Here is a 16,696-nt window from a genome sequence, read left to right as displayed (position 1 = left end):
TGGAAAGAGGGGCTAGGGCAGAACAAACTCGTCAGAAAAAAAGACACTGGTCAAACTCAAAGTCCACCTGTCTCGTCATGAGTGCTCACTCTAGTGACAGGAGAGAATGGAATGTGACAGGGGGCGGGGATCCCGAAGAATGTATTTGGACTATACCCTCTCATAGCATCTTTTCGAAGTCAAGAGTCCAATTTTTCTCACCTTTTTTAGTTAATTCTTCAATTTTATGGATACAACTGCTCAATTCTTTCTGGAGTCGCTGAACTTCCAGCAGGCTTTTGTGTCCACATAGGCTTTTGTGGTCACCTATCCTGGAATGTGGCTGAAGTCCTGGATCACGAGTGGGTGGCGAGTTTGGCATGGTGAGGTCTGACTGTCCTGGATGAGATGTGTACAGGTATACCTTGGCACCTGAGCTGGAAATTTCTACTTTGGATGGCTGGTTGCTGCCGTGACAGACTTCCCGACTCTTTGATTCCTTCCTTTCCACTCTATGGTCAGATATTTTATGGTTAGACTGTCCACATTTCTGAAGGATTTGGGGCTGACTTCTGAGATGGTGTTCTTTTATATGTTCTTCAAGTTGTCTTCGTTTTACATCTCTTTTGGCTAGATGGACGGCATAGCTAAGTCTCTCTTCTGATATGACAGAAAATGAAACAGAACTGCCCAGGTCAGGACCGTCTCTAAAACCTGAATCTCTACAATGGTATGACTCATTGTATGACTGCTTTAGTTTTTCAATTCTAATTCCATGTGGGCAAGAATATTGGATTGCCAAGTTGCTTGAATGTGTAGGAACATTCCTATTAAACTGCAGCTGGTTCTTAAAAAAAAAAAAATAAAAGCAAGCACACATTAGAAAAAGAACATATTGCATAGTTAGTATATGTCTATAATCAAGTTTCTAACATTTCACCCACACGATTATTAGTGCTAAGAGGTATTTTCCTGTTGTACTGATAGAATCAGCTACTCTCACACATCCTTGAGTTAACCACACACCCCTGGTTCTATCCTACCATCACCCAGTCCCCAGTATTATACTTCTGGTTTACTAGCAGCATACTAGAATCCTCCTCACAAAGTCAACTCAGAAAGCTTCAAACAGACCCAGTAAGTTCCTCAACTCCCCAGTGATGGACTTCTGCCCTGTATCAAAATGTCAGTTTCCAGCAAGTGATCAGTACAATTCATTATGAGTGTTCCTGAAAATTGCTCCACAGATGCACCACACAGAACCTAAGCCACTGACAATACTCTTCCTGAGATTTTTCATCTGGTGGTTAGACCACATCTCTTATCCTACACCTAAGTGCATCTTGCTCTAAACAGTCCACTTCACCTTCTTATGCAAGTTTAAGTGTTTGTTAGTTATAATCATGATAGACACAGGTTTTGTTTTTCACTTAACAAACATAGGCATGTTTCCATACATACTCCCACAGTTTTCATTATTTTTCACAGTTGCACTTTCCAAAATCCAATGAATGGCCTTTTCATGCTTAACCTAACTATAACCTTATTATTAAACAGTTAGATTGTTTCAGCTTTTCCACTAATAGAAATATTACTTCAATTAATAGTCCCATGCATTTAGTTTTTTTCTCTTTTTAAATTATTTCCTTAGGATAAATGATCTGTTCTGCAATTACTAGGTCAAAGGGAGCAAACAATTCTGTGGCTTTGGACCTGTCCATGGCAGGTAAATAGCACTAGGAGAATCTGTGCATGCAAACCCAGTGCAGCCTGTGCTGTGATGCCTTATTCTTGAGACGGCCTCCCCAACTCTCACAGCACACACAAGAACATGTGTTTATACAATCATGTGTATAAAGAGTTATTTTAAACTAACCCAGTGTGATAAAACTTCAGGAAAGTATTTTAGGGAAAAAAAGTAGAGATGAGAGAGAAAAAAAATAATTACCATCTGAAAGGTGCACAGAATGAGGAACAATACTTGGAACTTATGGCCTTATTGAGAAATCTTCCCCAAAAGTAAAAATAACCTAAAATACCTAGGGGATTTCATATAAGTACTAGAAAATAAAAAATGAAAGAATGAATTCCTCTTTAACCTGGGTGTAGGGAAAGGCTTTTCTAACTGTGACTCAAAATCCATATGCAATAAGAGTGATAATTTTTACTACATTAAAATAAAATTTAAAACAATTTCTGTTTTTTATGGTTTAAAAACACCATAAACAAAGTCAAAGAACTGAAAAACTGGAAGAAACATATTTGTAAATTGAGATGAAAAAAGACCAAAACTCAGTAGAAAATGGTGAAAACACATAACAGATAACTAACAACAACAAAAAAAGAAACACGGCCCTTAAATATATGAAAAGTTCGTCAAGTTCATAAAAACACAAATTAAAACTACACTGAGACAGCAACAGATCAGCAAAAATTAAGAGATATAACAACACATGCTGTTGGCAAGACTGGGAAAACAGGCCTTCTCACAGGATGCTGGTGGGAGCACAACCCTCAGAGACGGGACTCCAGCAACAGCAAACAAAACCACACATGTGTTCGCCTTTTGACCCAGCAGTCTCACTTCCAGGAATTTATCCTGAAGATACACCCCCAACAATACAGATGCACAGGGTTACTCACTGCTCTACTGTAACTGCCAAGTATTGGAATTGACCTAAATGCCTATGTAGAAGCATGTCTCAAACTGTGCTATATCCTGGATTTCCTTGGTGGCGCAGTGGTTAAGAATCCGCCTGCCATTGCAGGGGACACGAGTCCAAGCCCTGGTCCAGGAAGATCCCACATGTCGCAGAGCAACTAGGCCTGCGTGCCACAACTACTGAGCCTGTGCTCTAGAGCCCTCAAGCCACAACTACTGAGTCCGTGTGCCACAACTACTGAAGCCCATGTGCCTAAAGCCCGTGCTCCCCAACAAGAGAAGCCACTGCAATGAGAAGCCTGTGTACCGCAACGAAGAGTAGCTCCCACTCACTGCAACTAAAAGCCCACACTCAGCAACGAAGACCCAACGCAGCCATGAATAAATAAAGAAAGAAAAGAAAACAAAAGAAACTATGCTACATCCACACAGAGGAGTACTATGAAGATGCTAAGAAGAATGAGGAAGATATGTATGAACTCATGCAGAGGGATTTCTCAGATATGCTGTTCAGTGAAAAGAGCAAAGTGCAAAAAGGAGTATCTGTAATACTCCACCCTTCAAAAAAGGGGAGAAGTACTTCATGAGAAAGCACACACACATCTGATCATTTGTGCAGAAAGAAACAAAGGGAAGAAAAATCAGAGAATAATAAGATTAGGTATCTACAGGGTGTGGGTAGAAATTGGGTGGAAAGGATAGAGGGCATGGGGGGGCGGTAATACTTCACTGAATGTCCCTTTCTGCACACGTTTGTTTGGAACCACAATAATGTTTCCCATGTACTAGAGAGACAGGAAGGAAAAGAAGAAGGGAGGGAGAAAGGGAGGAAGATAACAAATAAAATTCATACGGATGAAGGAAAACCCTAAAAATAAATACTAACAGAAACCAATGAACCAAAATGAAGTTCAAACGACTAACATAACCACACGAAAAAGTGGAGGTTTAAAAAAAAAAAATCAACCCAATTAACTTTTGAACATAGCATTTGGACTATATGCCCTCAGGCTAAAGACAAAAAGTTCTCTAAACAAATATTGAACTCTAATTTGTAGGGTTCTTTTTTTGCAGAGGCATGGATTGCAATTCTCAAACAGTTTTGTACATTCTAGGATTGAGCAAATGAGTACGCATACTGTGGATAACTGGAGACTGGTTTCACACTGTTGAATACGGGAGTTACAAATGGGAAGTGTTGGATTGGACTGGAGATACCTGTGTGAACTCATGGGTTTAATATAGACAGATAGGCAGACAGACAAACAGACACACGGAAAGGGAGGAAAGAATGGAGTAAGACAGAGGAGGGGAGAAGGAAGGAGGAAGTGCAGATCTGCATACAAATGTGTGTACAGGCACACAAGTATATATATCTATTTCCCAATTATGTCCTCTGGGAGGGCATATAAGAGAAACACTGACATCCAAGAACCAATGAGCACATCTAGTACCCGGATACTGATTCCTAAAATCCATTCTCCACCAAAGGGATGAAGTCTCCTTTGATAAATGGCTGATTCTAGGGCTGGGACAGGGGAAAATTATGCTGAGTCTGGAATATCTTTTTATAGCAAAAAGTGGTCGAAGATTGATGGAAACGTGAAAGGGACACTAGAATCAGCTTGAAGTGACTCTCATTTCACTGGCCAAATCAGAGACCCTTTTTTTTTTTTTTTTGCGGTACGCGGGCCTCTCTCTGTTGTGGCCTCTCCCGTTGCGGAGCACAGGCTCCGGACGCGCAGGCTCAGCGGCCATGGCTCACGGGCCCAGCCGCTCTGCGGCACGTGGGATCTTCCCGGACCGGGGCACGAACCTGTGTCCCCTGCATCGGCAGGCGGACTCTCAACCACTGCGCCACCAGGGAGGCCCCAGAGACCATTTGAATATCATACTGAATTAAGTAACACTCTCAAAGTCTGCTCTGATATAAATAAATAAATAAGTCACCACCACATCATAATAAAAAATTGATTCAGGCAAAAATCATCCATGAGCTCTTTTCCGGTTATTGCGGCGCGAGGGGCCATAAGCAGCAAAGTCTCCCGAGACTCCCTCTACGAGGTGGTGCAGGAAGTCCTGCACGAGAACCAGCGCAAACGCCGGAAGTTTTTGGAGACGGTGGAGCTTCAGATCAGCCTGAAGAACTATGACTCTCAGAAGGACAAACGCTTCTCAGGCACCGTCAGGCTTAAGTCCACTCCCCACCCCAAGTTTTCCGTATGTGTTCTGGGGGACCAGCAGCACTGTGATGAGGCCAAGGCTGTGGATATCCCCCCCGTGGACACTGAGGCCCTGAAGAAACTCAGCAAGAATAAGAAACTGGTCAAGAAGCTGGCCAAGAAGTATGATGCCTTTTTGGCTTCAGAATCTATGATCAAGCAGATCCCACGAATCCTGGGCCCAGGCCTGAATAAGGCTGGCAAGTTCCCTTCCTTGCTGACCCACGATGAGAACATGGTGGCCAAGTTGAGGAAGTGAAGTCCGCAATCAAGTTCCAGATGAAGAAGGTGCTGTGTCTGGCGGTGGCTGCTGGCCACGTGAAAATGACAGATGATGAGCCTGCGTACAACATCCACTTAGCTGTCAGCTTCCTGGTGTCGTTGCTCAGGAAAAACTGGCAGAACGTTCGGGCGTTGGCAGAACGTTCGGGCTTTGTACATTCAGAGCACCATGAGCAAGCCCCAGCGCCTGTACTAAGGCACAGCTTAATAAACCATACTCCCACCATTAAAAAAAAAAAAAATCATCAGTGAATGCTAAACTAGCAAATGAAGTTTGGGGAATAAAAGGACATTAACATAGTCTCAAAGACAGATACTTCCAATTACAAAAGGCAAAAGAGTAACTTTACAATGGAAAACTTGGCAGACACCACCTTAATCATATAATTAAAGTTAACATCGTCAGTAATGGGACTAAATCGACAGCGTGTACCTCCTGATATAATGCACTGAGAAGAACTCAGCATCACCTCGGTGGTTTTCCCACCGCAAGTGCATAACCTGAACGTAATTATAAGAAAATTTCAGACAAACCCAAAATGAGAGGAAATCCTCAAATAACAAGCCTGTAGTTTTCAAAAATGTCAATGTTATGAAATACAAAGACTCAAAACTCGTTCAGATTAAAGGAAACTAAAGAAACATGACAACGAAACTCATGATCTTAGATTTTCTTTCACTATGAAGGACATTATCGGAACAACTAACAAAATCTCAGTGAGGTCTGTAGATTACATGATAGCATCATTTGATGTTAATTTCCTGATTTTGATCACTGTACCATGATTATACAAGCAAAAGTACTTAGGGGCAAAAGGGCATCATGTTTGTAACTTACTCTTAACCAGTTTAGAATTGCGTGCGTGTGTGTGTGTGTGTGTGTGTGTGTGTGTGTGTGTGTGTGTGTGTGTGTGTGTGTGTGTGTGTGTGTAGTGAGACAGAGAGAGAGAAAAAAAAGGAAGGAGGGAGAGAGAGAGGGAGGGAAAAATGTAATAAAATGCTAACATTTGGGGAATCTGGGAGAAGAGTATCCAGGAATTCTGTGTACTATTCTTGCAGTTTTTCTGTCAGTCTGAAATTATGTCAAAATTTTAAAAAAGTTTTTCTTTGAGATATTACTATACACCCACCAGAATGGTATAATTAAAAAATATATAGAATTAAAAAACACCAGCAAATGCTGGCAAAGATGTGGAGCAACTGGAGCTCTCATTCATTACTGGTAGGAAAATAAAATGGTACAACCACTTTGGAAAAAGGTCTGTTGGTTTGTTAAAAAACTAAACATACACCTACCCTATGACCCAGCAATTTTACTTCTAGGTATTTACCCAAGAGAAATGAAAACATGTTTACAAAAAGATCTGTACAAGAATGTTCATAGCAGCTTCATTCATAGTGACCCAAACAGCCCAGGTGTCCATCAGTTGGAGAATGAATAAACAGTGGTACACATTTACTATGGAACACTACTCAGTATTCAAAAGTAACAAACTACTGATACATGCAGCAAGGTGGATGAATCTCAGAAATATTACACCAAATCTCAGAAACATCATACCCAGTGAAAGAAGCCTCACACAAAAGAGTACACAGTATATGACTCTGCTTACATGAAGCTCTAGAACAAACAAAACTAATCTATGTTGAAAAAAAATCAGAATAGTGGTTGCCTGTGGAGGGCCGGGGTGGGACTGACTAGGAAGGGGCACGAGAGAACTTTCTGGGGTAATGTAAATGATCTGTATCTTGATAGTGGTATTATACATGGGTTATACATGTGTATACACATGTGTATACACTTGTCAAAACTCAGCAAATGTGACAAGATGTATACATTTCAGTGTACTTGTTGCAGATGTAAAATGTACATCAAAAGAAAAAAATGGTAAACAAAGGATGAATTCTAGGGGACTTCCCTGGCGGTCCAGTGGTTAAGACTTTGCCTTCCAATGCAGGGGGTGTAGGTTCAATCCCTGGTCAGGGAGCTAAGATCCCACATGTCTCGGGCCGAAAAACCAAAGCACAGAACAGAAGCAATATTGTAACAAATTCAATACAGACCATTTAAAAATGATCCACATCAAAAAAAAAAAAATCTTTAAAAAAAGAATGAACTCTAGTGTATGATACGCATGCTCAAGTACTCAGGGTACTCAGAGTCTGCAATTTATTTATTTATTTTATTTTTATTTTATTTATTTATTTTTGGCTGTGTTGGGTGTTCGTTGCTGCACGCGGGCTTTCTCTAGTTGTGGCAAGCGGGGGCTACTCTTCGTTGCAGTGTGCAGGCTTCTCGTTGCGGTGGCTTCTCTTGTTGAGAAGCACGGGCTCTAGGCATGTGGGCTTCAGTAGTTGTGGCACGCGGCCTCAGTAGTTGTGGCTCACGGGCTCTAGAGTGCAGGCTCAGTAGTTGTGGCGCACAGGCTTAGTTGCTCCGTGGCATGTGGGATCTTCCTGGACCAGGGCTGAACCCATGTCCTCTGCCTTGGCAGGCAGATTCTTATCCACTGTGCCACCAGGGAAGCCTCTGAAATTTATTTTGATCTGAGTCCAAAAGTATGAGGGATTGATGAATGGATTCTAGAGGGATGGACTGAAGGATAGATATGCAATGGAACAAACACGTGAAACAGTAATGGAATCTACAGGTTCACTGTAAAATTCTGTTTGTTGTATGTTTGAAGATTTGCGTAAATACAATGCTGGGAGAAAAGACATTTTGGGGACAACTGGGTGAAGCTGAATAAAGACTGCTTCTTAGATAATATTAGGGAATTATTTTTTGTCCATTTTCTTAGGTGTGATAATGGTTAAATCTAAAAGGTGATTTAAAACGTGTTCATTGCCCTTTTCTTTGTCTGAAATGTTTCATAACAAAACTCTGAAGAGAAAAATAGAATGAAACTACCTGGGTCTGAAGTTTCCTGGGGTCACTCCTCCCATCCAGTTGGACACTAGATGCTAGATGAACACAGGTTGAGGCTGGTCTGCCTGATCCCATCATGTCAGAAAGTGTAGTACAATAGTGAAAGCTCAGTCATCAGCCAACAGTTCTCTCCTAAAATCATTGCCTAAAATAAAAGAAAGTACTTTCAGACCAACTGTATTCAAACGAAAGGAAAGAGTAAGTAAAACACAGTGCCATGCTCATATAACAATATTGTAGTATCCCCCAGCCACCTCATACTACAGAGTGAATGCTTAAGGACAGGTATACGACAGTTTCTTCCACTTACTAAAGCAACTACACTTTTGAAATTCTACCTTCCAAGCGAATAGGGGACACACTAGCTTAATGACTATCTCTTGAGCCCTTTTCATTCCAAATTTCACATCTCAAAGGTCACCAAAAACAGAGCTCTGCTACGGTAAACAAGCACTTTCCCGCAAGGAAGTTTTACGGATATACAGCCTACATTAATAAATCCTAACTACTAACCAAAAAGCAGTACACTTCACTCTTCTAGGTAGCTCAAAAGGACATAACTCTGAATGACTCTAAGTAAACCTGTGGCATCGGAGTACCTAGACTGACGCCAGGAACTGCCATTAACTAGCTGAATGACCTCTGTACATCTTCAATTTCCCCCAAACTCCCCCCACCCTATATTCACATACAGTGTCTAACAGATAAGAGCGTTTTGTAAACTACACACGCATCAGTGCCTCTCCCTATTCTGAATGCCTCCTTATAGACACTACTGCCCCTGCACTCACACACTTGCTCATGTCGTTATTTACCTATTTCACAGGTATCTGTCTCATCTTCCCAGCTAGACAAGGTTCCTGGAGGGTTAGGGCCTTGTCTTGCTCTTCTCTGAGATTCCCCACAACAGTGCTTTGAGCATAGTGGACAATTTAACTCAACATTTGTCGAATTAAGCAGATTTTCCATAAACTGACTAGTGTTAACTGCATGGGGGAGCTTGCCCTCTCAAAGAATCCCATAGGAACTCAACTGGGAAATTCAGGTTTTTTTAAAGATCCCTAATTTAAGCTTTTGAATAAACTCAAGGATTGTAGACTGGATTTGCTTAAAGACTGACACATCTGTAGAAATATAAAGATTCCTTATTTCTAAGGCTGTAGAGACATGATCAAAAGCGGAGATGGGAGGAAGCACCCGAGTGAGGCAATCCCAACTGGCTTGACATCACCACAGTCCAGGGGCCGGAGCCGCAAAATGAAGGAGCCTGCAGAATTGGGGCCTGGGCATCTGTGGCTTGTACGTGGTCAGTACTTTCCCCCTGGATGCCAAAGGCCTAACAGTCCATTCTCCAACAGGAAGAAACTAGGTGATCCCCACAGTTCCAGGATACCTCGAGTGATCTACACACACACACAAGCACATACACACACAAAGTCCAGGGACACCCACCCCGAACCGTTCCCCTATACAAAGTCCTGGGACACCCCTCTCCTTGCAACCTGTCCCTTTCCCATTGCGCCAGAAATCCTCCCAATGTGTTATCCCATATACGGTGAGGCATCTCCAGGAAGTATCTCTCTCCCCCATCCTGAGACACCCTTACGGCCTGTGCCTTCATCCATAACCCAGGACAAATCTCCCCCCAACCTGTTCCCTCCCAAAGAGCCCCAGGGTCCCCCAACTTGTTCCCTATATATACTTCTGGAATGCACCCCTCAATCTGTCCTCCCCCTCACAATTTTCTCCCAAATTGTTCCCCCTCCCTCTGATTCTAGACCCTCCTGCAGCCTGTCTCCTCCCACCCTGCTGTGCATGATCTCTCAAGTGGCCAATGCCTGTCTCCTCCCTTGAAACCGGGGGCACTTCCTCGGCTTCATTCACCCCCCAAGCCGTGCCTGTCCTGGACACCCCTGGCACGTTCTCAGAGTCCGGTTCTTCCCCCGCAGATCTTGGGCAGCTCCATAACCTGGTCCCACGCCCACAGGTGTAAGACACGCCCCCCGGCAGCCCCAGGACACTTCTACCTCCTGTCTCCCACCCTGGAGCCCCGGGGCCCTCTGTGGACGGCCTCTTCCCCGCCGTGAAGCTGGAGACAGCCGTACTGGGATCTTCTCCTGCAGACCCAGTCACCCACACTGCGGCAGGCTGACGCCCCGCCGTGGGAACTCCTACAGCTGCAAGCACCCCCAAAGACAGAGGTACCCTCACAGCCCCAGGGACAGCTCCATCGGCTCTCCTTCTCCACAGGCCTGCAACGCCTTCAGAGTCAGTCTCCCCGTTCCCAGGTCCTAAAGCCCTGGCAGCAGTGGGCACCTCAGTCGCCTGTCTCCTTCTCCATACCCCTGAGCCACTCCCAGAGCTGGCATCACCCACCAGCGGTCCAGGGGCCCCAGCAGCTGTGGACACCCCTGCGGTCAGAAGTACTCCCGCAGTCTGTCCCCTCCCTGGCAAGCGTGAGAAACCCCCAGGGCCAGTCTCCAACCCCAGGGGACCAGGTACCCGAGAAGCCATGGGCACCTCAGCAGCCACAGGAACCCTAGCACTCTGTCTCCTTCCCCATGATCCTGGGGAAGCCTCACAACCAGTATCCTCTCCCACAGACCACAGCTCCTGGGGAGCCATAGGTACCCCTGAAGCCAAGGGTATCCTGGTAGTGCGAACCTCTCCCCACAGGTTCAAGTCATCCCTGGAGCCGCCTTCCTGACACACAGAGCCAGACACCCACACAGCGGCAGGCACTCTGGCAGGTACGCTTCCAGACCCAGACGTACACACAGCTGCGGACGCCCCTGCTGGGGCACTCCTGTGCTTGGACACACCTGCTGTCTCTGGCAACCCCACTGCCTCAGACAGCCCCGCGGCCTGTCTTCTCATGCAGAGACATGAGGCATCCCCACAGCCAGCCTCCTGATCCACAGACCCGGGTCCCCCTAAAGCTGCAGGCACCGGAGCCTCTTGCCCCCCCAGAGCCCGCCTCCTTTCCCACAAACTCAAGACATTCCCACCGCAGGTCTCCTCCCCGACAGCCCCCATCACTGCATCAGCCGGGGGCGCCCCCAGAGCCTGCTGCCTAGCCCACAGGCCTGGGACACCACCGCCGATGGTCCATTCTCCCACGGCTCCCGCTATCATCGGAGCCTGGGACACCCTCACAGGCTGTTCCGTTCCCCACAGACCCCAGACACTCCCACAGCCTGTCTCTGGCCCCAGAGCCCTAGGTACTCCCATAGCCTGTCCTATGTCCCACAGGCCTGGAGAGCCCCCAGGACCTGCCTCCTGCTCATCAGGACCAGACACCTCTGCAGGCTGTGCAGCTTCCCGGGACCCGAAGTCGCCCCCAGAGCCTGTCTCCACCCACACAGCCTGCCCCGTCTCCCCGAATCCTGGCTCACCCCGACATCTCGTTCCTGCTCCAGTCGCACAAGGCACCCCTATGGGCTGTCCCGTGCCCCACAGGCCAGGGAGACGCCCGGCGTCTGTCTCCTCCACGGCTTGTCTCCTCCGCCACGCGGCTGGGGCACCCACAGAGGGAGTTTCCTCCCGCGCAGCTCTGGGCACCCCTGCTGTCCGCCCCCTTCCCCCTAAGCCTGGGGTATCCCCACACACAGGCGCCTGCGCTGCCTGCTCCCTCCCCCGCAGACCTGGAGCAGCCCTGCCGCCTGGCTCTCCCTCCACAGCTCTGGGTACCTCCACAGCCTCAGGCCACCCCACAGTGGCCCCGGGAACCCCCCCAGTCGACCCTTTTCCCCAAGAGCCCGGGGCAACCCCATAGCCTATCCCCTCCACGGGCCCAGGCACCGCCACGGCTTGTCTTCTCCCCCGCGGGTGTGGGGCAATTCCAGAACTTGCCTCCAGAGCCCCAGGCACAGCCACAGGTGGCATCCTCACAGCCTGGCCTTGCCCACACCAATCTGAGGCCCTCTCACAGCCTGCCCCTAGGTCCGGAGCTATGGCTACTCCTGCGGCCCGGGGGACTGGCCTGGCCTGGCCTTTCACCCATGGTCCGGTGAGACCACCACAGCTGGTCTCTACCCACGAAGCCCGGCCAGGAACCCCCCTTTCAACCGGCCCTTCTCCTGCAGACACGGGATGGAGCTCGACTCTGCTTCCTTCCCCACATCCTGAAGCTGCCCTCATAGCCTGCACCTTCAACCACAGTTCCAGAATGCTCTCATGCCCCGTAGATCCCGGACGACCTTTTCTCTCACAGCCTCGGGGGCTCCTATAAGCCGTCTCCTCCTCCCCCCCAGTGCCAGTCACCCACACAGAGCCGACAGGCCCCACCACCTGGGGTTCCCCCACTGCCCCGTTCACCCACACAGTCCCAAGGTCCCTTGCTACCTCCATCGAGACTGCCGTGCCAGGTGTCCCCGCAGCCTTGTTCGCCCCGGCGGCCTGGGCTGTCCCCGCTGCAGGTCTCCTCCCCCATGGCCGCCGACAGTCCTGCAGCCTTTCCGCACTCACACAGCGCGTCTCCCGCACCGAGGACCTCGCCCGGCGCCTCCCTCCACGGCCTCGGGACGTCCCTGCACCCCGTCTCTTCTCCCACGGCCGCCGGACTCCGCGCCCGAACCTGCTGGGCCCCACGCAGCGGCCCGGCGTCTCCGCCGCTAGCTCGCCCCTGCGCAGCCCCGGTAAGACCCCTGGGCCAGCCGCCCCACTCATCGCTCCAGGGCGACTCCCGCCTTCCCAACGCAGCCCCGCGGTACTTTCTGTCTCAGCACCGGCTCCCAGAGCGGCTCCACACACGCACTCACACACTCAGCTCTAGCCCTCTGAGCCTTCCTCCCTCCCAGCCCCCTACTCCCGCCCAGTCCCGGACGCCCGCCCCCCGGTCCCAGGGCCCCACTAAAGCCTCGGCAGGAGAAAAGGTAATTAGGCCCGACGAGCGGCAGGATCTGCGCTGGGTCAAAGTCTCCTCTCCCGCAGATCCATGACTCCTAACGCGGCTTCCCACAATCCCCCCAGCTCTGGCCAGAGCCCACCTGGTCTGGGGCGCGGCGCGCCTACCAGAAAGCGGGCTGGGGGCCGCAACTAGGCCTCCCTTCCGGCCGCTCGCCCAGTCGCCATGGCAACGGGCGCAGGGTGGGTTGGGAGCCGTTAAGGCTCCGGAGCCACCTAAGGGTCCAGGTGCTGCGTGGCGGCAGGTTTTGCAGCCACTGCACATGGGCTGGGGCCGGGACCAGACAGGGGCAAAAGCCGGGGTTTCGGGGTGCAGTCAGCACTGAGAGACCTGAGAAAATAGAATAGAAAAACGGTGCAGAGGAGTTTTGGCCGTCAGAGGCTCCCGTAGCACCTCAGAGCCGGGCTTGCTTTCTCAGGCCCTGCCCAGCTCCCCGCCCACCCGGAAACAGCTTCGCCCCACCCCGCATGGAGCTTCTCCCAGCGGCCCAAGACACCTCTAGCTGTCCGAGGCACGCTCTCCCGATGGCCCGCTACGAAGAGGTGAGCGTGTACGGCTACGAGGAGTTCATGCAGGCGGTGGAGCAGCACAGTGGCAAGACCATTTTCGCCTATTTTTCTGGTTCTAAGGACGCCGAAGGCAAAAGCTGGTGCCCCGACTGCGTGCAGGGTGAGGCCGGGATTCGGGGGCGGCAGCCCAGAGTTAAGTGGCAGGAAGGCCGAGGCTATGGCCAGAGTGGGGTGGAGAGGAAGCGGAGGGAGTCTTGTTACCGGAGTCCCGCAGGGCGATCTGAGCTCTCACCTTGCCTTTTCCTACCCTGTTCCCGACTCTCCTCCTATTAAGTCCTTCCCGCCCCGCCAAGTGTGCTCTTCTACCATTCGACCCAGGTAATCTTGGAATCTAGTCCATTAGAACTTTTCACTTCCCCAATGTGATTAGTGTCTTACAGGAGACGTGAATTGGTCTCCTTATGGTAAGTCAGCAAATATTTGTCTTTCATTGTTCTGGGCGCTGTGGCCTGGGGACAAATCAGGACTGAAAGTGGGTCCTTACCCTTAAAGTGGCTCTCAAAAAAAAAAAAAAAAAAATCAGAAAAAAACACGTGACTTCCGTTTATCTCCTCAGTTAACTGCAGGATAAAGTCTGAGTACTTACCAAGACGGAGGGGAGGGGAGGGGAGAGGGACGCTGTTCATCAGTGCCTGATTGTAAAGTTGGTAATTATTTCTATCAACTTTTTAAAAAGCTGAACCGGTCGTACGAGAGGGGCTGAAGCATGTTGGTGAAGGATGTGTGTTCATCTACTGCCAAGTAGGAGAAAAACCTTAGTAAGTGGCAATGCGTACTCTATTTCCCAGACATGCACTAGACTCTTGCAAATTTAGGCGGGAAGGGTCTTGTGATTCAGGTTCTGAGTTCTAAGATACAGTCGGATAAGTCAAGCAATTAGAATATATTAAATACGAATTAAAAATTCGAATGTGCAGCCATTTGTATTAGGTAAGGGTAATTCAATAATTTGGCCTGATGTTAGTTCAGAACTTGTCTTTACATTTATTTTATATCTTAGTATATATTCACTTAAATGAAAACTTTGCACAGGAGAATGTATGTTGTAGATGTCAAGGTTTTTAAAATGTTTACAACAAAAACAATGATTACTGAAAGACTGAAAGTGGGAATATATCAAATACAAAGCAGAATGTAAGAAACCAAGTAAATGTTTTTCATGATCACTTTCTCCTTCTGAAATAGTTGGAAAGAGCCAAATAATGACTTCAGGAAAAAGTTGAAATTAACTGGAGTGCCTACACTACTTAAATATGGAACAGTGAGTATCTTTCTTTAACTGTGTTGGGGATACAGTTCACCCTATCAAAACTCTTTTAACTTGTTCTGGATTCAAATTTGAAAAGATCTTGACATTTCATCCCAAATATCACATTGCTCTTCAGAATGTATTCAAAATACACATGGCTGTCCATCCCTATGGCCTACCCCAATAAGTTATTAATAATGCAAATATTAGGGTTTTTATCATGCCTTTTTTCTTTTTTTGGGGCCTCTCCCGTTGCGGAGCACAGGCTCCAGACGCACAGGCTCAGGGGCCATAGCTCACGGGCCCAGCTGCTCCGCGGCATGTGGGATCTTCCCAGACCAGGGCACGAACCCGTGTCCCCTGCATCAGCAGGCGGACTCTGAACCACTGCGCCACCAGGGAAGCCCTTTCATGCCTTTTATTTTTTTATTTATTTTTTAATTAATTAAATTTATTTTTGGCTGCATTGGGTCTTCGTTGCTGTGTGCAGGCTTTCTCTAGTTGCCGCGAGCGGGGGCTACTCTTCGTTGCAGTGCGCAGGCTTCTCATTGCGGTGGCTTCTCGTTGTGGAGCACAAGCTCTTGGCACGCAGGCTCAGTAGTTGTGGCGCACAGGCTCAGTAGTTGTGGCGCACAGGCTTAGTTGCTCCGTGGCACGTGGGATCTTCCCGGGCCAGGGCTCGAACCCGTGTCCCCTGCATTGGCAGGTGGATTCTTAACCACTGCGCCACCAGGGAAGCCCCTTTTCATGCCTTTTAAAAGCCATCCTTATTTTAAAATTCTGTAAGCACTGTTGAAGAAAGTTGGTTAACATACAATTCCTTAAAACAGTGGCATCAATAGTTGTTTTCGACTTAATCCATAATTCTGGATGAAAAGAAAGGGCATGTCCTCTAGTTTAGTCATGGCCCTGGGATTCTAAATTAAAGAGTTAAAGGGAAGGGGTGACATCAGGCTTCCTGTCTCCTGTTTTAGTCCACGGAGCCAAGTATTTTAATGATTCACCTTAAGGTAAATATCTTAACTATTTCATAAAGCTTGTTACAACTAGTTAATAGTTTTTGAATAGCATAATTTCTCTGTTCCAAGACTTGTGTCATTCAAGGTAGAACAACTCATTCCCCTCCTAATAACATTTTTGTAGCTGTGGGTTAAGATATGACTGTTGTTCTCTTACAGCCTCAAAAACTGGTAGAATCTGAGTGTCTTCAGGCCAACCTCGTGGGGATGTTGTTCTCTGAAGATTAAGATTTGACGATGGCAATTGTGTCTTTATTTCCTGATTTGCTCTAGTATAAAAGAATCTGCATACTTGCTTTGAATTCATGTTAGCAATAAATAAATGATGATGTAAAAAAATTGGTACATGTCTAAACAATAGAGAGTGCTATTAAAATGCTCATGAACCCTCAGTTTGCTTTAATATATGGGTATATTTAAGCTACCATAGGTAAAATAATTCTTCAGGAGTGGCAGTAATAGCACAAAGGAAGCTATTATTGGAGATGACAGAAATACCTAAAAGCCCCTAATAGTGCCGTAGACAGCTTCCAAATCTCTAAAGGAGTTAGGATCTTTTACCTTAAATTCCACGAATTTACAAAGAGCTGTTATTCCTGAAACTCCTTCTTTGGCTTTGAATGTAGAACTTAACCTAACCACTGAAGGGAAGCACAGCACAGCTAATCCAGCCTCTGCTTAATGCTGGCAGGTTTGTCACAGCTGTCTGAATATGCTTCACTACTTGGGATGAGGCGGGTGGCAGAGAGGTCAGAGACCGTATAACCTAGTGATGGGAAGGACTCCAGCCTGTGAGTCAGTCTCATTGATTATCACTTCCTAGCTGTGTAACCATTAACCTGTCTAAACCTCAGTCTCCTCCTTTATGAACATGGATCG

General features: G+C 47.6%; 3 protein-coding genes and 1 pseudogene across 14 annotated transcripts in view; 2 read left to right on the top strand and 2 right to left on the bottom strand.

Annotated features, from left to right (window-relative positions):
* Positions 1-16,696, bottom strand: part of KIAA0753 (KIAA0753 ortholog) — a 79,482-nt gene that overhangs the window by 56,428 nt on the left and 6,358 nt on the right. For 7 of the 12 annotated variants that reach the window (XR_004481908.2, XR_007473506.1, XR_007473507.1 and 4 more), the window contains exons 1-3: positions 8,890-9,027; positions 8,057-8,219; positions 202-826 (exon numbers count right to left, since the gene is read on the bottom strand). Coding sequence is in view for 9 of the 12 variants with exons in the window: in XM_033423148.2 (XP_033279039.2) it covers positions 202-826; positions 8,057-8,152 (721 nt within the window). In the remaining 3 variants the exon portion in view is untranslated. Of the gene's footprint in view, positions 1-201; positions 827-8,056; positions 8,220-8,889; positions 9,028-9,271; positions 9,409-12,418; positions 12,558-13,062; positions 13,310-16,696 lie in introns of those variants that run through there. The other 5 variants (XM_033423145.2, XM_049702066.1, XM_033423142.2 and 2 more) reach the window with 5 other exon arrangements.
* LOC105747855 (60S ribosomal protein L10a-like) lies at positions 4,619-5,387 on the top strand (annotated as a pseudogene).
* LOC125962099 (collagen alpha-1(I) chain) lies at positions 9,760-12,863 on the bottom strand. The gene has a single exon (XM_049702065.1). The coding sequence runs from the start codon at positions 12,740-12,742 to the stop codon at positions 9,767-9,769; it is 2,976 nt and encodes a 991-aa protein (XP_049558022.1). The 5' UTR covers positions 12,743-12,863; the 3' UTR covers positions 9,760-9,766.
* Positions 13,439-16,209, top strand: TXNDC17 (thioredoxin domain containing 17). Its single transcript, XM_004267014.4, has 4 exons — positions 13,439-13,649; positions 14,226-14,307; positions 14,735-14,810; positions 15,977-16,209. Exons 1-4 carry the CDS (start codon positions 13,448-13,450, stop codon positions 16,043-16,045), a joined length of 429 nt encoding a protein of 142 aa, XP_004267062.2. The 5' UTR covers positions 13,439-13,447; the 3' UTR covers positions 16,046-16,209.

The sequence above is a fragment of the Orcinus orca genome, chromosome 19, assembly GCF_937001465.1.
Source record: "Orcinus orca chromosome 19, mOrcOrc1.1, whole genome shotgun sequence".
In the NCBI taxonomy this organism is placed as follows: Eukaryota; Metazoa; Chordata; class Mammalia; order Artiodactyla; family Delphinidae; genus Orcinus; species Orcinus orca.
The sequence above is the reverse complement of the archived record's forward strand: the minus strand, read 5'-3'. Positions and strand labels throughout refer to the sequence as shown.

Excerpts from the sequence above, each read along its gene's own strand:
- LOC125962099 (XM_049702065.1), bottom strand. The coding sequence starts at position 12,742 with ATGAGTGGGGCGGCTGGCCCAGGGGTCTTACCGGGGCTGCGCAGGGGC.
- TXNDC17 (XM_004267014.4), top strand. The coding sequence starts at position 13,448 with ATGGAGCTTCTCCCAGCGGCCCAAGACACCTCTAGCTGTCCGAGGCAC. Across the intron at positions 13,650-14,225 it reads GTGCCCCGACTGCGTGCAGG|CTGAACCGGTCGTACGAGAG; the intron begins GTGAGGCCGGGA and ends CTTTTTAAAAAG. Across the intron at positions 14,811-15,976 it reads CACTACTTAAATATGGAACA|CCTCAAAAACTGGTAGAATC; the intron begins GTGAGTATCTTT and ends GTTCTCTTACAG.